The sequence below is a fragment of the Malaclemys terrapin genome, chromosome 3 (genome assembly GCF_027887155.1).
Source record: "Malaclemys terrapin pileata isolate rMalTer1 chromosome 3, rMalTer1.hap1, whole genome shotgun sequence".
NCBI classification, from domain to species: Eukaryota; Metazoa; Chordata; order Testudines; family Emydidae; genus Malaclemys; species Malaclemys terrapin.
The window spans coordinates 149,565,928-149,582,593 of record NC_071507.1 but is presented as its reverse complement, the minus strand read 5'-3'; the positions used below and the strand labels follow the sequence as shown (position 1 = coordinate 149,582,593).

At 43.2% G+C, this 16,666-nt stretch overlaps 1 protein-coding gene across 4 annotated transcripts in view; it reads left to right on the top strand.

The window, feature by feature from the left end:
- Positions 1 to 16,666, top strand: part of SENP6 (SUMO specific peptidase 6) — a 150,288-nt gene that overhangs the window by 30,236 nt on the left and 103,386 nt on the right. For 3 of the 4 annotated variants that reach the window (XM_054022714.1, XM_054022715.1, XM_054022716.1), the window contains exons 3-4: positions 1,016 to 1,079; positions 2,361 to 2,503. In XM_054022714.1, coding sequence (XP_053878689.1) covers positions 1,016 to 1,079; positions 2,361 to 2,503 — 207 coding nt within the window. The remainder of the gene's footprint in view (positions 1 to 1,015; positions 1,080 to 2,360; positions 2,504 to 16,666) is intronic. The other variant, XM_054022717.1, reaches the window with a different exon arrangement.

Sequence of the window (16,666 nt, the reverse complement as noted above, 5' to 3'; positions counted from 1 at the left end):
AGTTATTGGAGTCCGTTCCTTAGGATTGGATCCTTTGTTCTTCATTCTACCTAGGAAGAATTGTAACTTGAAGGGAAACCTTCAATGGCATATTTTGAAATTCTGCTCTAATCTCCCTAAGGTCTTTTTGTCTAATTACAGAGATGCAGCAGAAAGGTCTTAGAAGATCAGTATCTTATGAACTTCATACCTGTTTTTCCCCAACCCCCATTTCTCTACATTCATACAACTTTTTCATTGTGGTATCACTGGCATATAGGGTACATATTTCTGTACTCTTTTCATCTGGAGAATCCAGACTTAAGAGTTCTCCAGAGCCATATCCTAACTTGTGCCATTGATTTACTATTAAATTGAATATCTCTCAAAGTTAGACTGGTCTGTTTTGGTGGAAGTTTACATCATAAAAATGTAAAGGTATTTAAACTTGCATCCTGAAGTGAAACTTGCATAGTGAGTTTGACAGTAATTTAATCATACTCTTCTGCCCGTGGACAAATTAATGTTCTGCTTACAGGATAAATTTTAGGACTTTATTGTGCCTTGGTCTCCATTTTATGTGAATTATAACTTCACAAATGCTTGGAGATCCAAAAGTTAGCATAACTTTCCTGTTGTGTAAACATCTCATATACTAAAGCTTTCTGCATAGCATAACCATTTATGTAACCCCATGGGCATTAGATTGGCCCCTTTTAAATATTCAAGTTTTGTTAACAGTACAATATTTTGAATTGCTGGTAACTTTATTTTATTCTCATTTCCTGTTTGTAGTTTTTCTTTGTGCATTCACTTAATGTTAATCTCCAAACAAATCTAACATAATATTGCTTGCTTATTACACTGACCATTGTAATGTTTGTTTTTTTCCGGAGGTCTGTTTTAAAAAAATAGATTTTTGTGTATTTTTAAACCATCTGTGTAGACAGGCTTTCAGTTACAGTATGGTTTTAAGACTATTTTGCTGCCATTTTGCTGTATTACAGTATACCCATATTTTTCTCTGACTGTTTAGTGAGGCAAAACTGCTCAGCATAGATGAGAGTGATGGGTCCTTCAGTCCCAGTGAAGAAAGGAAGGTAAGTATTTTATATATTCATCCATTAAAACACACATTAAAATTTTAAACAAAGTTGTATAGTAATCCCATTGAATTAAAAACAAAAATTGAAAAACGTGTGTGTGTTGCTTTTCTATGATGTACTCGGCAAAAATATCTTGAGTTGCATTCCTGTACTATGTTTGTCATTCTGAATTCCAGGGGGGCTTGCTTGCTGTACTGTACTATCTTTTCTTTCTTCTGAGTTCTGAAACTATAAGCATTGATGGTTACTTTTAACTCTAGACAACTACCAGTCTAAGACTACATTAGTCTTTCTGCAAAGGAAAAACAAATTTACTTCCTAGTCTTTCTTGACCACATACGCTGATGTATTTCCTGGTTTTGAATATATATGTGTGTGTGTATATCTGGGGGTGGGAAGCAGTGAAAGGTGCTTGTGTTCTTTTGTGATTTTGATGGCAGGTGCTGAAGTATTTTGTTGGAAAGAAGTTTCATAATTCTTGAAAATTTCAGTGTTTTGAGTAGTGGGTATGTGTAGCAAAGAAAGACAGTCTTTCTCTCTACCAAATCACCCGAGAGATGCAACCCAGTGAATCAGACCAAATGAACGATTAAGTAAATGGCTATATAGATAATGAGGAATAGGCTGTATATGGTTATAGCAATACTATTTAACTAGTAATCTAGAACAGCCATCCATTACATTTTTTAATTTATTTGTTTATATTAATATAGGCTTGATAAATTTAACAGTAATTGAAAGGGAATAGTCCTCTATTAAGATATTTTCCAAAGTTCAAAAAGCGAAGTGCTATCTGTAATTCCCCCCCTTCTCCCCGCGCAAAAAAGAATAGAAATGCTGATGTTATCTCAAAGACATTATCTTGGCAATGCAGAATAGTTTTATTTCCTAATATTTACATATTTCAGGGTTTAAAGGAACTGCATTTATTATAAAATTTTCTCAGTATAAATGGCATATTCTCTTTCCATTTTTTGTAGTTCCTGAAATTATGCTGTCTAGGACAAAACTTTAGACAGGAGAGTTCTGAATAGAATATTATATGAAACATAATTTTAGTTTGAGTTATGAGATGTTAGAGAAAACTGTTTGAAGACCAAGGGACAGGATTTATGTCGGAAATGGCTTACGACTAGGTTTTAGATAGAACATTAAGATGCTTAATGTCTAGTACAAAGGCAATGTAAATATGGATTCCATTGAGTATTCATATAAGTATTTCACGACTTAATAGTTGTATACTCTCAACCAAACATTTTAATTGTCTCATTACAGTCACTACGCTGTCGACCAGGAACTGTTGGCACCAGTGGCGAGTACATAAAAACGTACGCAAGGCGAGGCAAAACTGGAAGTTTTAGAGTTTTGAAAGGGAACTCAATTGGACTCAACATGCTGGGAAATAGCAAGAAACTGAGGTACAGAATTTCTAAGTTTATAAGTAATTGCTTAGTTAACAATCAGTTTTATTTAAACATGATATATGAATATCATTTTAGATACCCTTTTTCTTCTTCGAGTGATTGCTCATGTGTATTCCACAAAAGGTGTGCATCCTTGCCACCTACACCAGTGCAGGAAGTTTTTCCCCTAGCAGTACCTGTAGGGGGGAGCGCCCCCCCCCCACGACCTCTGGAGTGGCGCCTGCCTGGCATGGTATAAAAAGAGCTGCGTGCTCCCCCCACCCTCAGTTCCTTCTTGACGTCAGTGAAGGTGCGTCGGAACTGCTCTGCTCCAGCTTTGCTGTAGCTCGTCCCCAGAACTGTTCGTTTGTTTAGTACCTGTAGTTAGTTAGCCTACTTAGTTTAGTTAGTCAGTGAGCCTGGGCCGGGGCATGCCCTGAGCCCTGGGATTTAAGTTGTAAGGTTCTTGTCAGCGTTCTGTGCCAAGAAGCGACCCACACGCAGACTGTTTGCGCTGCTTGGGAGAAACCCATATCAGCAAGAGGTGCAAGATTTTGCAAATTGTTTAAGCCTCGGAACAAAAGAGAAAGGGACATTAGGCTCCGAGCCATTCTGATGGAGTCGGTGCTGACTCCGATCCCGGCACGCCGCTCCAAGCCGGTACCGGGCACTGCGGCATTAGTATGCAGCAATACGCTGGTGCCATCGACCAGTCGGCGCTGCTCCCTGTCCACGGGGCATGCCAAGAGGGCCAAGACTTCCCCCCTCTTCACAGCAGCACCGAGCTTCCAGTTACAAGTGGCAAACCATCAGGCCCTCTTGGGTCGGTACGAATTTAATCTGTGGGGTTCCCTGCCGAAATTTGAGGTCTCCCTCCAGGAGCACGATAAGGAGTTCAGGGCGTTGGTGGAGGAAGGGGCAACGGCAGCTCGGGCTTCCCTGCAGGCTGCCTTAGATGCTGCGGACATGGCCGCACGTTCAGTGGCTTCCACAATGTCCATGAGACGGGTGTCATGGCTCCTGCTTTGCGGGCTCTCCAGTGAGGCACAATCGTCCATGCAGGATCTCCCGTTTGATGGGAAAGCTCTGTTCGCAGAGGAAACAGATACAAGGCTGCATGGCATGAAGGACTCCCGCACAACCCTCCAGACCCTGGGTCTCTATGTCCCGGCTCCAGCAAAACCTAAGTTCAAGCCGCAGCAGACTCCGACTCCGGCCACCCTCCCGGAATACGAGGCCGAGCATAAAAAACAACGGGACTATAAGAGATGCCCTCATAGGCAGTCTTGGCCTGCCCCCCAGCCTGGACCCTCCAAGGGCAAGCAGGCGGGGAAAAGACGATTTTGACGGGACGCTTTGGGGCAACCCGCCAGTCCTCATCAGGGATCCAACCCCAATAAAGCTTCCCTTCTCCAACCGGTTGTGTGCTTTCCTTCCGGAATGGTCTCGGCTCACTTCGGACCGATGGGTCCTCAACACCATCTCCTGGGGTTACACCCTCCAGTTTACCTCCTCCCCGCCCAACCACCCCCCACGCCAGTCCCTCCTGGGGGACCTCTTGCACGAAGCTCTGCTCGAGAAGGAGGTGGGGCGGTTCCTAGGATTAGGAGTGATAGAGGTGGTGCCCAAGGAGTTCATGGGCAAGGGGTACAACTCTGTTATTTCCTTATCCCAAAGGCCAAAGAGGGTCTCAGGCCCATACTGGACCTATGGGGTCTGAACCAGCACATGGTGAAGCTCCAGTTCCACATGGTCTCCCTGGCCTCCATCATCCCCTCCCTGGATCCCGGGGACTGGTACGCTGCCCTCGAGCTACAGGACGCATACTTCCACATCCACATATCCAAGGGGTACAGGCGCTTGCTCTGTTTTGTGGTGGGACAGAATCCTTACCAATTTACGGTCTTCCCATTTGGGCTGTTCACGTTAAACTCTATGCGTTGGAACGAGACTATCGGGGCACTCCTGGACGGAGTGTTGGACAGGGCCTCCCTCCCACCAGACAGGTTCGAGAAACTGTGTTGCTCATGTCTATTCCACATCCCACCCTCCTTCCCCTCTGTCGGAGTTGTCTGGCAAGAAGGAACTGAGGGTGGGGGGAGCGCGCAGCTCCCCTTATACCGCCCCAGGCAGGTGCCACTCCAGGGGTCATGGGGGTGCTCCCCCCTATAGGTACTGCTAGGGGAAAAACTTCCGGCACCAGTGCACGTGGCGAGCACACAAACCTATTGTGGAATAGACATGAGCAACATATCTCGAAGAACACCAGTTACGGAAAAGGTAACTCTTTTTTCACTGACTGGAGTGAAATTAAGGAAACTATAGCAAAGAGTCTCAATTTGCACTTTGCTAATCTGTACAGTTGGCAAGTTATAAATAAAAGTGGTCTCTCCTTTTCAGCAAAATATAAGAGCAGAGTGCCATAGTGAGATCTTTAAATTTTCATTACTCTTACAAAATGTGCTATGTAGCACTTACTAGTAAATGCTGAAGGCTTTCTGGACAAAATTTAACTGACCCTGGATATTTAACTGCATCTTGACTAAGTACCATTCAAGACTGCTTATACCATCACACAATCTCCCATTCATCCCCCTGAGGTACAGAATGTAATGTACTCTCTCTTGGTCATAGCCTGGAAGAGGCAGAAGCCTATCTCCAGGACTAGCTGGGATGCTCCTTCATTTCTCCTCCTATAGGACATCATATCACACAAGAACCACTTTGCACTACTTCAGAGCAAGTCTTCATCAACTCTGCTCACTCTCAGATTCAGCCTGAGCTCTGGTCTCAAAAGAATTGAGCACAAATGCTGATATCTATGTATTTCATGTTCCAGCGGCTCACCACCACTGCTGGTATTCACTGACAATACTCCGACTCTACTCTTATTCAAGTTGTAACTGAAAGCAATAGCTATATGAAACACCAGCCACAGGAAGTTCATAATATAGTTAAATTGTTTCCATTGCAGTCAGTTCCCATTCACCCCATATGCAGGGAAAAAATCGCAAGACCACTACATCCAGTCAATAAATAGCCATCCTATATAAAGTCAAACCAAGCATAACCTGAACCTCAGCCTTGTGTTGATAAGTAGGAAGTTATTGGTTAATAAGTGGTAGTGTAGCCATGCTGGTCCCAGGATATGAATGAGAGAGAGGTAGGCTGGGTAGTATCTTTTATTGGACCAACTTCCATTGGTAGAAGGGTTAAGCTTTTGAACTTCACAAAGCTCTTTGTTAGGTCTCTGTGGAGCTCAAAAGCTAGTCCCTTCTATAAACAGAAGTTAGTCCAATAAAATATATTACCTCACCTACCCTCTCTCACTCCTATTGTGGGACCAACATGGCTACGTTGCCCCTTGTCTCTTATTAGTTAAGACAGTTCCAGTGACTCATCACTGAGAGTCACTTCAGCTAGTGTGCATCATAGAAACATGGAGTGACCTTACGTCCAGTGCTGTCTCACCTCGTTTCCTCCCACTACGCTGTACGCTAAAGACTCTTGACATGGAGAAAAAAATCTGGAAATGGTCAAATCATTCTATTCCTAGCCATACAATTTCCAACTATGGGCAGTCTGATCTGGGTCCTTGGACCAAATAGGGGGGGGGATAGCTCAGTGGTTTGAGCATTGGCCTGCTAAACCCAGGGTTGTGAGTTCAATTCTTGAGGGGGCCACTTAGGGAACTGGGGTAAAAATCTGTCTGGGGATTGGTCCTGCTTTGAGCAGGGGGTTGGACTAGATGACCTCCTGAGGTCCCTTCCAGCCCTGATATTCTATGAAATATAAATATAAGGAATACAAGAACTTCAGGCAGAAATGAGAAACCTCCCTGTCCCGAGATAGGAAGAAGTCCTATCTTCTGGTCCATCCCTAAGCACCCATGAGCACTCGGCTCTCCAAATTTCAAAACCTATGTGAAACTAACTTCACCTGACGTAAGAACTAAATGCAAACTCCACTGCTTTGATTTAGCATTTCTCCAATAGCATGTGAGTGTGCACAGGTCAAACTCATCTCTTTAAAAAATAAATAAATTCTTCTACATGCAATGGAAGAGTAGTTTGTTGTTTTTTTTGTTTTGTTTTTTTGTTTTAATTACTGGGGAGATGCTGAAATGCTACTCTGGCAAGGGGCACACCAAAAACTAAATCTTTTCCTGCATTTGTTTTCTTTTGCTTATTTAATTTTGCCAAGTAGCAAGTACCTTGCAATGGGTCTCCCAGTTATTTAGTGAGATTCTGCACTATATGTTCATTTCTTGATGTAATTTTTCTGTAGTACAATAAATTAAATTACTCGGGTTTGCCTATTGGGTATTTCACTCTAACTATTGTATATTGAGAACTATAAAATAAAAAGTTATTTGTTTGGAATAGGCTTTAAGTAGACTTTTGCATTGTAAATGATAGCTACCACTACACTTGTATTTGCCTAGTTTATCGATAAGAATATCATGCGAGACCATATCAAATGCCTTACTAAAGTCTAGGTATACCACATCCACAGCTTCTCCCTTATCCACAAGACTTGTTATCCTATCAAAGAAAGCTATCAGATTGGTTTGACATGATTTGTTCTTTACAAAGCCATGCTGGCTGTTCCCTATCACCTTACCACCTTCCAAGTGTTTGCAGATGATTTCCTTAATTACTTGCTCCATTATCTTCCCTGGCACAGAAGTTAAACTAACTGGTCTGTAGTTTCCTGGGTTGTTTTTATTTCTCTTTTTATAGATGGGCACTATATTTGCCCTTTTCCATTCTTCTGGAATCTCTCCCGTCTCCCATGATTTTCCAAAGATAATAGCTAGAGGCTCAGATACCTCCTCTATTAGCCCCTTGAGTATTCTAGGATGCATTTCATCAGGCCCTGGTGACTTGCAGGCATCTAACTTTCCTAAGTGATTTTTAACTTGTTCTTTTTTTATTTTATCTGCTAAACCTACCCCCTTCCTATTAGCATTCACTATGTTAGGCATTCCTTCAGACGTCTCGGTGAAGACTGAAACAAAGAAGTCATTAAGCATCTCTGCCATTTCCAAGTTTCCTGATACTGTTTCTCCCTCTTCACTAAGCAGTGGGCCTACCCTGTCTTTGGTCTTCCTCTTGCTTCTAATGTATTGATAAAAAGTCTTCTTGTTTCCCTTTGTTCCTGTAGCTAGTTTGAGCTCATTTTGTGCCTTTGCCTTTCTAATCTTGCCCCTGCATTCCTGTGTTGTTTGCCTATATTCATCCTTGGTAATCTGTCCTAGTTTCCTTTTTTTTTTTACTCCTTTTTATTCTTTAGATCATGCAAGATCTCATGGTTAAGCCAAGGTGGTCTTTCGCCACATTTTCTATCTTTCCTAACCAGCGGAATAGCTTGCTTTTGGGCCCTTAATAGTGTCCCTTTGAAAAACTGCCAACTCTCCTCAGTTGTTTTTCCCCTCAGTCTTGATTCCCATGGGACCTTACCTATCAGCTCTCTGAGCTTATCAAAATCTGCCTTCCTGAAATCCATTGTCTCTATTTTGCTGTTCTCCCTTCTGCCCTTCCTTAGAATTGCAAACTCTATGATTTCATGATCACTTTCACCCAAGCTGCCTTTTACTTTCAAATTCTCAACGAGTTCCTCCCTATTTGTTAAAATCAAGTCTAGAACAGCTTCCCCCCTAGTAGCTTTTTCAACCTTCTGAAATAAAAAGTTGTCTGCAATGCAGTCCAAGAATTTGTTGGATCGTTTGTGCCCCGCTGTGTTATTTTCCCAACGTATATCTGGATAGTTGAAGTCCCCCATCACCACCAAATCTTGGGCTTTGGATGATTTTGTTAGTTGTTTAAAAAAAGCCTCTTCCACCTGGTTAGGTGGCCTGTAGTAGACTCCTAGCATGACATAACCCTTGTTTTTTACCCCTTTTAGCCTAACCCAGAGAATCTCAACACTTCCATCTCCTATGTCCATCTCTACCTCAGTCCAAGTGTGTACATTTTTTATAAGGCAACACCTTCTCCTTTTTTCCCCTGTCTATCCTTCCTGAGCAAGCTGTACCCCTCCACACCAACATTCCAATCATCCCACCAAGTTTCAGTGATGCCAACAATGTCATAGTTGTGTTTATTTATTAGCACTTCCAGTTCTTCCTGCTTATTACCCATACTTCTCGCATTTGTATATAGGCATCTAAGATACTGGTTTGATCTTGCCTCCCAGTTTTGTCCTGACCCTCCTTTCTCTCTGCCAATATAGCCCTCACTCCCCCTTGTTTCCGACCCATCTCCCAGGTCTCTATGTTCCCACTTACCTGTGGGCTTTGCTCACCTGTTCCCGTCGAACCTAGTTTAAAGCCCTCCTCACTAGGTTAGCCAGTCTGTGTCCAAATAGGGTCTTTCCCCTCCTCGAAAGATGAACGCCATCTCTGCCTAGCAGTCCTTCCTCGAATAACATCCCGTGGTCTAGGAAGCCAAAGGTGACACCATCCTGGCAGCGCCATCTTCGCAGCCAGGCATTCACCTCCATGATGCGTCTGTCTCTGCCTGGGCCCCCTACCTTTGACAGGAAGAATCGAAGAGGATACCACCTGCTCTCCAAACTCCTTCACCCGTACTCCCAGAGCCCTGTAGTCACTCTTGATCTGCTCAGTGTCACACCGCGCTGTATCATTTGTGCCCACATGGATGAGTAGCATGGGGTAGTAGTCAGAGGGCTGGATAATCCTCGACAATGCCGCCGTAACGTTTCGGATACGGGCTCCCGGCAGGCAGCATATCTCCCGAGATGAAATGTCAGGGCGACAGATGGGCGCCTCCGTCCCCCTCAGCAGAGAGTCTCCGACCACCACTACCCTACGTTTCCTATTCGCAGTGGTGGCAGCAGACCTCCCAACCTTAGGGGTACGAGGCTTTTTCCCCTTTACTGTAGGGGGTGATTCCTTTTTTCCTGTATCAAGAAGAGCATAACGGTTACCTATTACCATGATGGGAGGGTTCGGAGCAGGGGTGGAGCACTGCCTGCTGCCAGAAGTAACCAGCTGCCAGTGTCCACCCTGAGTCATCTCCTCCTCCACCAGTGGTGTGTCAGCAGTCCTGTGTACTGGGACAGCTACCTCAGCTGTCTCCACATGGACACTGTCCAGGAATTGCTCGTGGATTCTGATGCTCCTCAACCTAGCCACCTCCTCCTGTAGCTCTCCCACCTGCTGCCTGAGAGATTCCACCAGCACACACCTTTCACATTGGATGGTCCCCCTAGCCTGGATATCAGTAAGTGGAAATTGCAAGTTACAGTCTCTGCAAAACCACACCAGGATCTGGGTAGAAGCATCCATGCTCAGGCGCTCTGTCTGGCTACAGGTGCAGGTGGAGGAGATAGAAGCAGTGCTGGCACAGGTGTTGCGGGTCTTCCTAACCATCATAAGCCTCCCTCTATCAGACTCCCATCTGCAGCCCCCTGTCCGCTGAAAGGGTTGTTTAAGCAAGAAGTTTAGGTTTTAAGGGGAATAAAGGGAAACAGATAGAACTGGCAAGGGACCCATGCCCCCTTCCCACTCCCTTTCCAAACTCCCTTGCGAAACTTCCTGTTAGCAGCCCCTGGTCGCAAAAGCTCCCTAGTCGCTTGTGCGCTGCTTTATAAAGCCCTGGCCTGTATGAATGCTCCGCCCACTGATTAAGGCTCAGCCACTTACCAGAGGCTTCTAGCTTTCAAACCTTCCTTTGACGCTCACAGCTTCCAACTGCCAGCCACAGCACATGGTCCTCCAAACAAACAAACAGACTGACAAACACAAGCATTATTCACCATTTTCTAACATAATAAAGTAAAAATGAAGAAACTGAACAAATGTAAGGTAAGCTATAGAGTTGCTTAAATAAATGTACATAGATACATATATCTTCTTGATTAACAAAAAGAGGCACCAAATTTAGCGTTAGGTTATATTTAGTTGCAGCTAAATTTGTTTTAATGGTTATCAACAAATGAGATTCAACCTTTCTTTAGGCAAATAAAGTACAAGTGCAAAACACAGTTAAAATCACTAATGAAGGCATGAATGAAAAACACCACCTTGGCTGCAATGAATATTTTTGGTGATGTTGAAACTAGTACTGGCATCACTCACCTCTAACCACTTTTCTGACTTTGGTCATTTAATCTGGCCGAGAATGTGATTATCCTACAAGCAGTTATCTTCGTTTAATACTGAAGTGCAGCATCTCCTAAGTTTTATATACTACATGCATCACAAGAAAGGCTAGAAAAATATTTTTCCTGTTTTATATATTATTTTGTTCGCTAGATTTACATAATTGTGAACAGTTTGTTTATTTTGAACATTAATGTGCCCACTGATGTCCAATATAAAGGCTACTCAGTAGCAGTTCTCTTGAGTTTTGGATATCTATTTCTCAGCAGACAGAAAAGTTTAGTCTTACAGCTAATTCTGTGATTTAATTGTGAGCAGATGAGATTTATTAACTTTCTGAATTTGTCAGTGATAGTCTGAGACCTTGGGAAATCACTGTGCTTGAATTCCTCTTCTCCTTGCCTCCCCTCTCTTCTCACCCCCCCCCTCCCCATTTGTAAAATGAGGATAATATAACCCACCTATGTAAGGGTGTTTTAGATCCTCAGATGGAAAGCATTTTAAATTAATGTAGCTGTATTGTAAAGCAGTGTTTTCCTAACATGTGGGTGAACACCTGGCAGTGAGGAGGATTGTGCAGGTCAGATGGGCACTGACACCAGGTCTCAGCTTTAATTAAAAAAAGAGAAAAAAAGTGTGTGTGTGGGGGGGCCTCTAGCTGTTATGGTTACAGTAATGCGCATGCATTATAGAATCTTAGAATTGTAGGACTGGAAGGGACCTCGAGAGGTCATCTTGTCCAGTCCCCTGCACTCATGGCAGGACTAAGTATTCTCTAGATCAGGGGTTCTCAACCTGGGGTCGGGACCCCTCAGGGGGTGGTGAGGTTATTACATGGGGGGTCACGAGCTGTCAGCCTCCACTCCAAACCCTGCTTTGCCTCCAGCATTTATAATGGTGTTAAATATACAAAAAAAGTGTGTGTGTGTGTGGGGGGGGGGGGGGGGGGGGGTTCACACTCAGAGGCTTGCTATGTGAAAGCTGTCACCAGTACAGAAGTCTGAGAACCACTGATCTAGACCATCCCTGACAGGTGTTTGTCTTAACCCGCTCCTAAAAATCTCCAATGATGGAGATTCCACAACCTCTCTAGGCAATTTATTTCAGTGCTTAACCACCCTGACAGGAAGTTTTTCCTAATGTCCAACCTAAACCTCCCTTGCTGCAATTCAAGCCCATTGCTTCTTGTCCTATCCACAGATGTTAAGGAGAACAATTTTTCTCCCTCTTCCTTGTAACAACCTTTTTATGTACTTGAAAATTGTTATCCTGTCGTCCCCCCACCCCCGCATCAGTCTTCTCTTTTCCAGACTAAACAAACCCATTTTTTTCAATCTTCCCTTATAGGTCATGTTTTCTAGACCTTTAATCATTTTTGTTGCTCTTCTCTGGACTTTCTCCAATTTGTCCACATCTTTCCTGAAACGCGGCGCCCAGAACTGGATACAATACTCCAGTTGAGGCCTAATCAGCACTGAGTAGAGTGGAAGAATTACTTCTTGTGTCTTGCTTACAACCCTCCTGCTAATACATCCCAGAATGATTTTTCCTTTTTTTTTTTGGGGGGGGGGGGCTTGCAATTGTGTTTAGCTGATGGTCCACTATGACCCCCAGATCCCTTTTTGCGGTACTCCTTCCTAGGCAGTCATTTCCCATTTTGTATGTGTGCAAATGATTGTTCCTTCCTAAATGGAGTATTTTTTTTCATTTGTCCATATTGAATTTCATCCTATTTACTTTAGACCATTTCTCCAGTTTGTCCAGATCATTTTGAATCTTAATCCTATTCTCCAAAGCACTCACAACCCTTCCCAGCTTGGTATTGTCCGCAAACTTTGTAAGTGTACTCTCTATGCCATTATCTAAATCATTGATGAAGATATTGAACAGAACCAGACCCAGAACTGATCCCTGCGGGACCCCGCTCGTTATGCCCTTCCAGCATGACTGTGACCCACTGATGATTACTCTCTGGGAATGGTTTTCCAACCAGTTTTGCACCCACCTTGTAGCTCCATCTAGGTTGCATTTCCCTTATTTGTTTGAGATGGTCATGTGAGACCACATCAAAAGCTTTACTAAATTCAAGATATACCATGTTTCAGAGTAGCAGCCGTGTTAGTCTGTATTCGCAAAAAGAATAGGAGTACTTGTGGCACCGTAGAGACTAACATTTATTTGAGCATGAGCTTTTGTGGGCTACAGCCCACTTCATCGGATATATAGTGAGGAGATATATATACACATACAGAGAACATGAAAAGGTGGGAGTTTTCATGCCAACTCTAAGAGGCTAATTAATTAAGAGGAAAAAAAATGTATACCATGTCTACTGCTTTTCCCCCTATCCACAAATCTTTCTTTGACAGCGTAACAAGCCATCAGGTTGGATTGACATGATTTGTTCTTGACAAATCCATGCTAACTCTTTCTTATCACCTTATTATCTTCTAGATGTTTGCAAATTGATTGCTTAATTATTTGCTCTGTTATCGTTCAATGTACAGAAGTTAAGCTGACTCGTCTGTAATTCCCTGGGTTGTCCTTATTTATCTTTTTTAGAGATTGGCACTATATTTTCCCTTTTCCAGTCGTCTCCCGTTTTCCATGACTTTTCAAAGATAATTGCTAATGGCTCAGGTATCTCCTCAGTCAGCTCCTTGAGTATTCTAGGATGCATTTCACCAGGCCCTGGTGACCTTGAAGACATCTAACTTGTCTAAGTAATTTTTAACTTGTTTTTTTCCTATTTTAGCCTCTGATCCAACCTCATTTTCACTGACATTCACTATGTTAGACGTCCAATCACCACCAAGCTACTTGGGGAAAACTGAAACAAAGAAGTCACCTCTGCCATTTCTACATTTTCTGTTGTCCCCCCCCCCCCCCCCAAGTAACGGACCTATCCTGTCCTTAGTCGTCTTTTGCTTGTAATGTATGTGTAGAATGCTTTCTTGTTGTTCTTTATGACTCTAGCTAGTTTGATATCATTTTGTGCCTTGGCCTTTCTAATTTTCTCCCCGCATACTTGTCTTATTTGTTTATATTAATCCTTTGTAATTTCTTTTTTGTAGGACTTTTTTTAAAGATCATTGAAGATCTCCTAGTTAAGCCAGGGTGGTCTCTTGCCATATTTTCTCTTTCCTACGCAGTGGGATAGTTTGCATTTGTGCCCTTAATAATGTCTCTTTTTTGAAGAACTGCCAACTGTCTTCAATTGTTTTTCCCCTTAAACTTGCTTCCCATGGGATCTTGCGTACCAACTCCCTGAATTTGCTAAAGTCTGCTTTCTTGAAATCCATTGTCTTAATTTTGCTGTTCTCCCTCTTACCATTCCTTAAAATCATGAACTCTACCATTTCATGATCACTTTCACCCAAGCTGCCTCCCACTTTCAAATTCTCAACCAGTTCCTCCCTGTTTGTCAAAAACAAATCTAGAACAGCCTCTCCCCTAGTAGCTCTCTCCACCTTATGAAATGAAAAATTGTCTCCAATACATTCCAAGAACTTGTTAGATAATCTGTGCCTTGCTGTGTTATTTTTCCCAACAGACATGAGTAGTTGAATTCCCCCATCTCATCAAGTCCTGTGCTTTGGATGATCGTTACTTGTGTTTTTTTTAAAAAAGCCTCTTCTGCCTGGTTAAGTGGTCTGTAGTAGACCCCTACCATGACCTCACCCTTGTTTTTTACCTCTTTTATCCTTACCCAGAGACATTCAACAAGTCTGTCTCCTATTTCCATCTCCACCTCAGTCCAAGCATATGCATTTTTAATATATAATGCAACACCTTTTCCCTTTTTTCTCTGCCGGTCATTCCTGAGCAAGCTGTACCACGTGATGCCAACTGTCATAGTTGTGTTTATTTACTAGCATTTCGAGTTCTTCCAGTTCATTCCCCATACTTCTCGCATTAGTATACAGACATCTAAGATACTGATTTGATTCCCCCCCTCCAGTTCTGTCTTGTCTCTTCTTTATCTCTGCTATAACAGCCCATGCTCCCCCCCCCAAATTCTGACCCTTCTCCCAGGTCTGCCATGTTTTTGACTTACCTGTGGGCTTCGGTCACCTGTCCCCTTCAAATGTAATTTAAAGCCTTCCTCACTAGGTTAGCCAGTCTGTATCCAAATATGCTCTTCCTCTTCCTCAATAGGACCCCATCTCTGCTTAGCAGGCCTTCTTGCTGGAACAGCATCTCGTGGTTAAGGAAGCCGAAGCCTTCCTGGCGACACCATCTTCGCAGCCAGGCATTCACCTCCAGGATGCATCTATCTCTGCCTGGGCCCCACCCCCTACCCTTTATCAGAATGATCAAAGAGAACACCACCTGCACTCCCAACTCCTTCACCCTTACTCCCAGAGCCCTGTAGTCACTTCTTATCTGATTATAGGTGGAACTGGTAGCAAACTATACTTCAGGTTGCCAAACACTTTCAGTTGCAAGACACGGTTTCAGTTGTTGTTTATAACAGCCATTCAGACTGTAATTTCCCGTGCCTGGTGTGTGCCTGGAGCTTATTTATTTTTTTAATGTTTCAGCAAAATTGGTCCAACTGTTTCTCAGAACAAAGTTAGGGAGAAATATATTATTTTGCCCATATTAAGTACTTATGTCCATTTCATTGGGAAGTTTTAGCATCTTCATGCTTTGGAGTATGGTCTTGAAATTTGGCAGGGCTGTCATCCTGGTTTCAGTCATGTGCCTTTTGTCACTCCCATGAAAACCTGCCCAAATTGGCCAAGTGAATAGCCTCCCAGAAACGGCAGTTCACATATACTTAATAGAGACTTGTTAGTTTGGCAGTTAAATTGTCTGAAGATTCCATTTGCACTGAGCATGCTCAAGCCCAAGGCTATAGCTGCAAAGCAGGTGTTTCCCTGCAGTTTCTGCTCTCGGTAGCCAGGAGCCATTGTAGTACGAGGCACCGGACCTGAAAACAAGGAATCTGTGTACTCAGTGGTATGTGCACATTCAGTGGTGTGCGCACATCTGCCCTCCTTCCGCCAGGGATAACCTATTGTACTGCATTCAGATAGTTGTCTTGCCTAGGAAGGGTGTTAGACACCAACAGCTATTGATTTTGATTGGCTCTCAACTGCTGGCCCAGCTTCATGTAACAATGGCTTTTCTACTCAGGGGCTTGCCAGTCAGGCAAGCAAGAGGGAGGTGTGGCTGGAGCTTCAGTTATGTGCATGCCATAGAGGGGAGACCCTATTTAAGAGTAGGATTCTTTTTTGTGTAGGAGGGAGTGGGGATTAGGAGTAACCATCGCCAAATATAAGGAGTACTTACAGAAGAAAGAAGGCAGGAGGGACTCTGCCTTCCTGAAATGCTTCAGACTCACAGAAAGGGTAAGATCAGCCCAAGGGAGGGTGTATCTCAGGACTGCAGTTACTTTCAAAGATCTGTAACTCTAGAGTGCTTTGAGTAAAGCTTCTATAGTTAAGAAGTTCCATTGTTGACTCTGTTCTTGCTTTCTGCCATGTTGTCCCCATGTTGTCTATTCAAGATAATTAAGTCCCAGGCAGACTGCGAAGAGTACAAAAGGATCTCTCAAAACTTGGGTGACTGGGTAACAAAATGGCGCATGAAATTCAATCTTGATAAATGCAAAGTAATGCACATTGGAAAACATAATCTGACGAAGTGGGCATTCACCCACGAAAGCTTATGCCCCAATACATCTGTTAGTCTTAAAGGTGCCACAGGACCCTCTGTTGCTTTTTACATAATCCCAACTATACATATAAAATGAATGGGGTCTAAATTGGCTGTTACCACTCAAGAAAGATCTTGGAGTCGTTGTGGCTAGTTCTCTGAAAACATCCACTCAGTGTGCAGTGACAGTCAAAAAAGCAAACAGAATGTTGGGAATCATTAATATATGGATAGATAATAAGACAGAAAATATCATATTGCCTCTATATAAATCAGTGGTATGCCCACATCTTGAATACTGTGTGCGGATGTGGTAGCCACATCTCAAAAAAGATATATTGGAATTGGAAGAGGTTCGGAAAAGGGCAACAAAAATGATTAGGGGT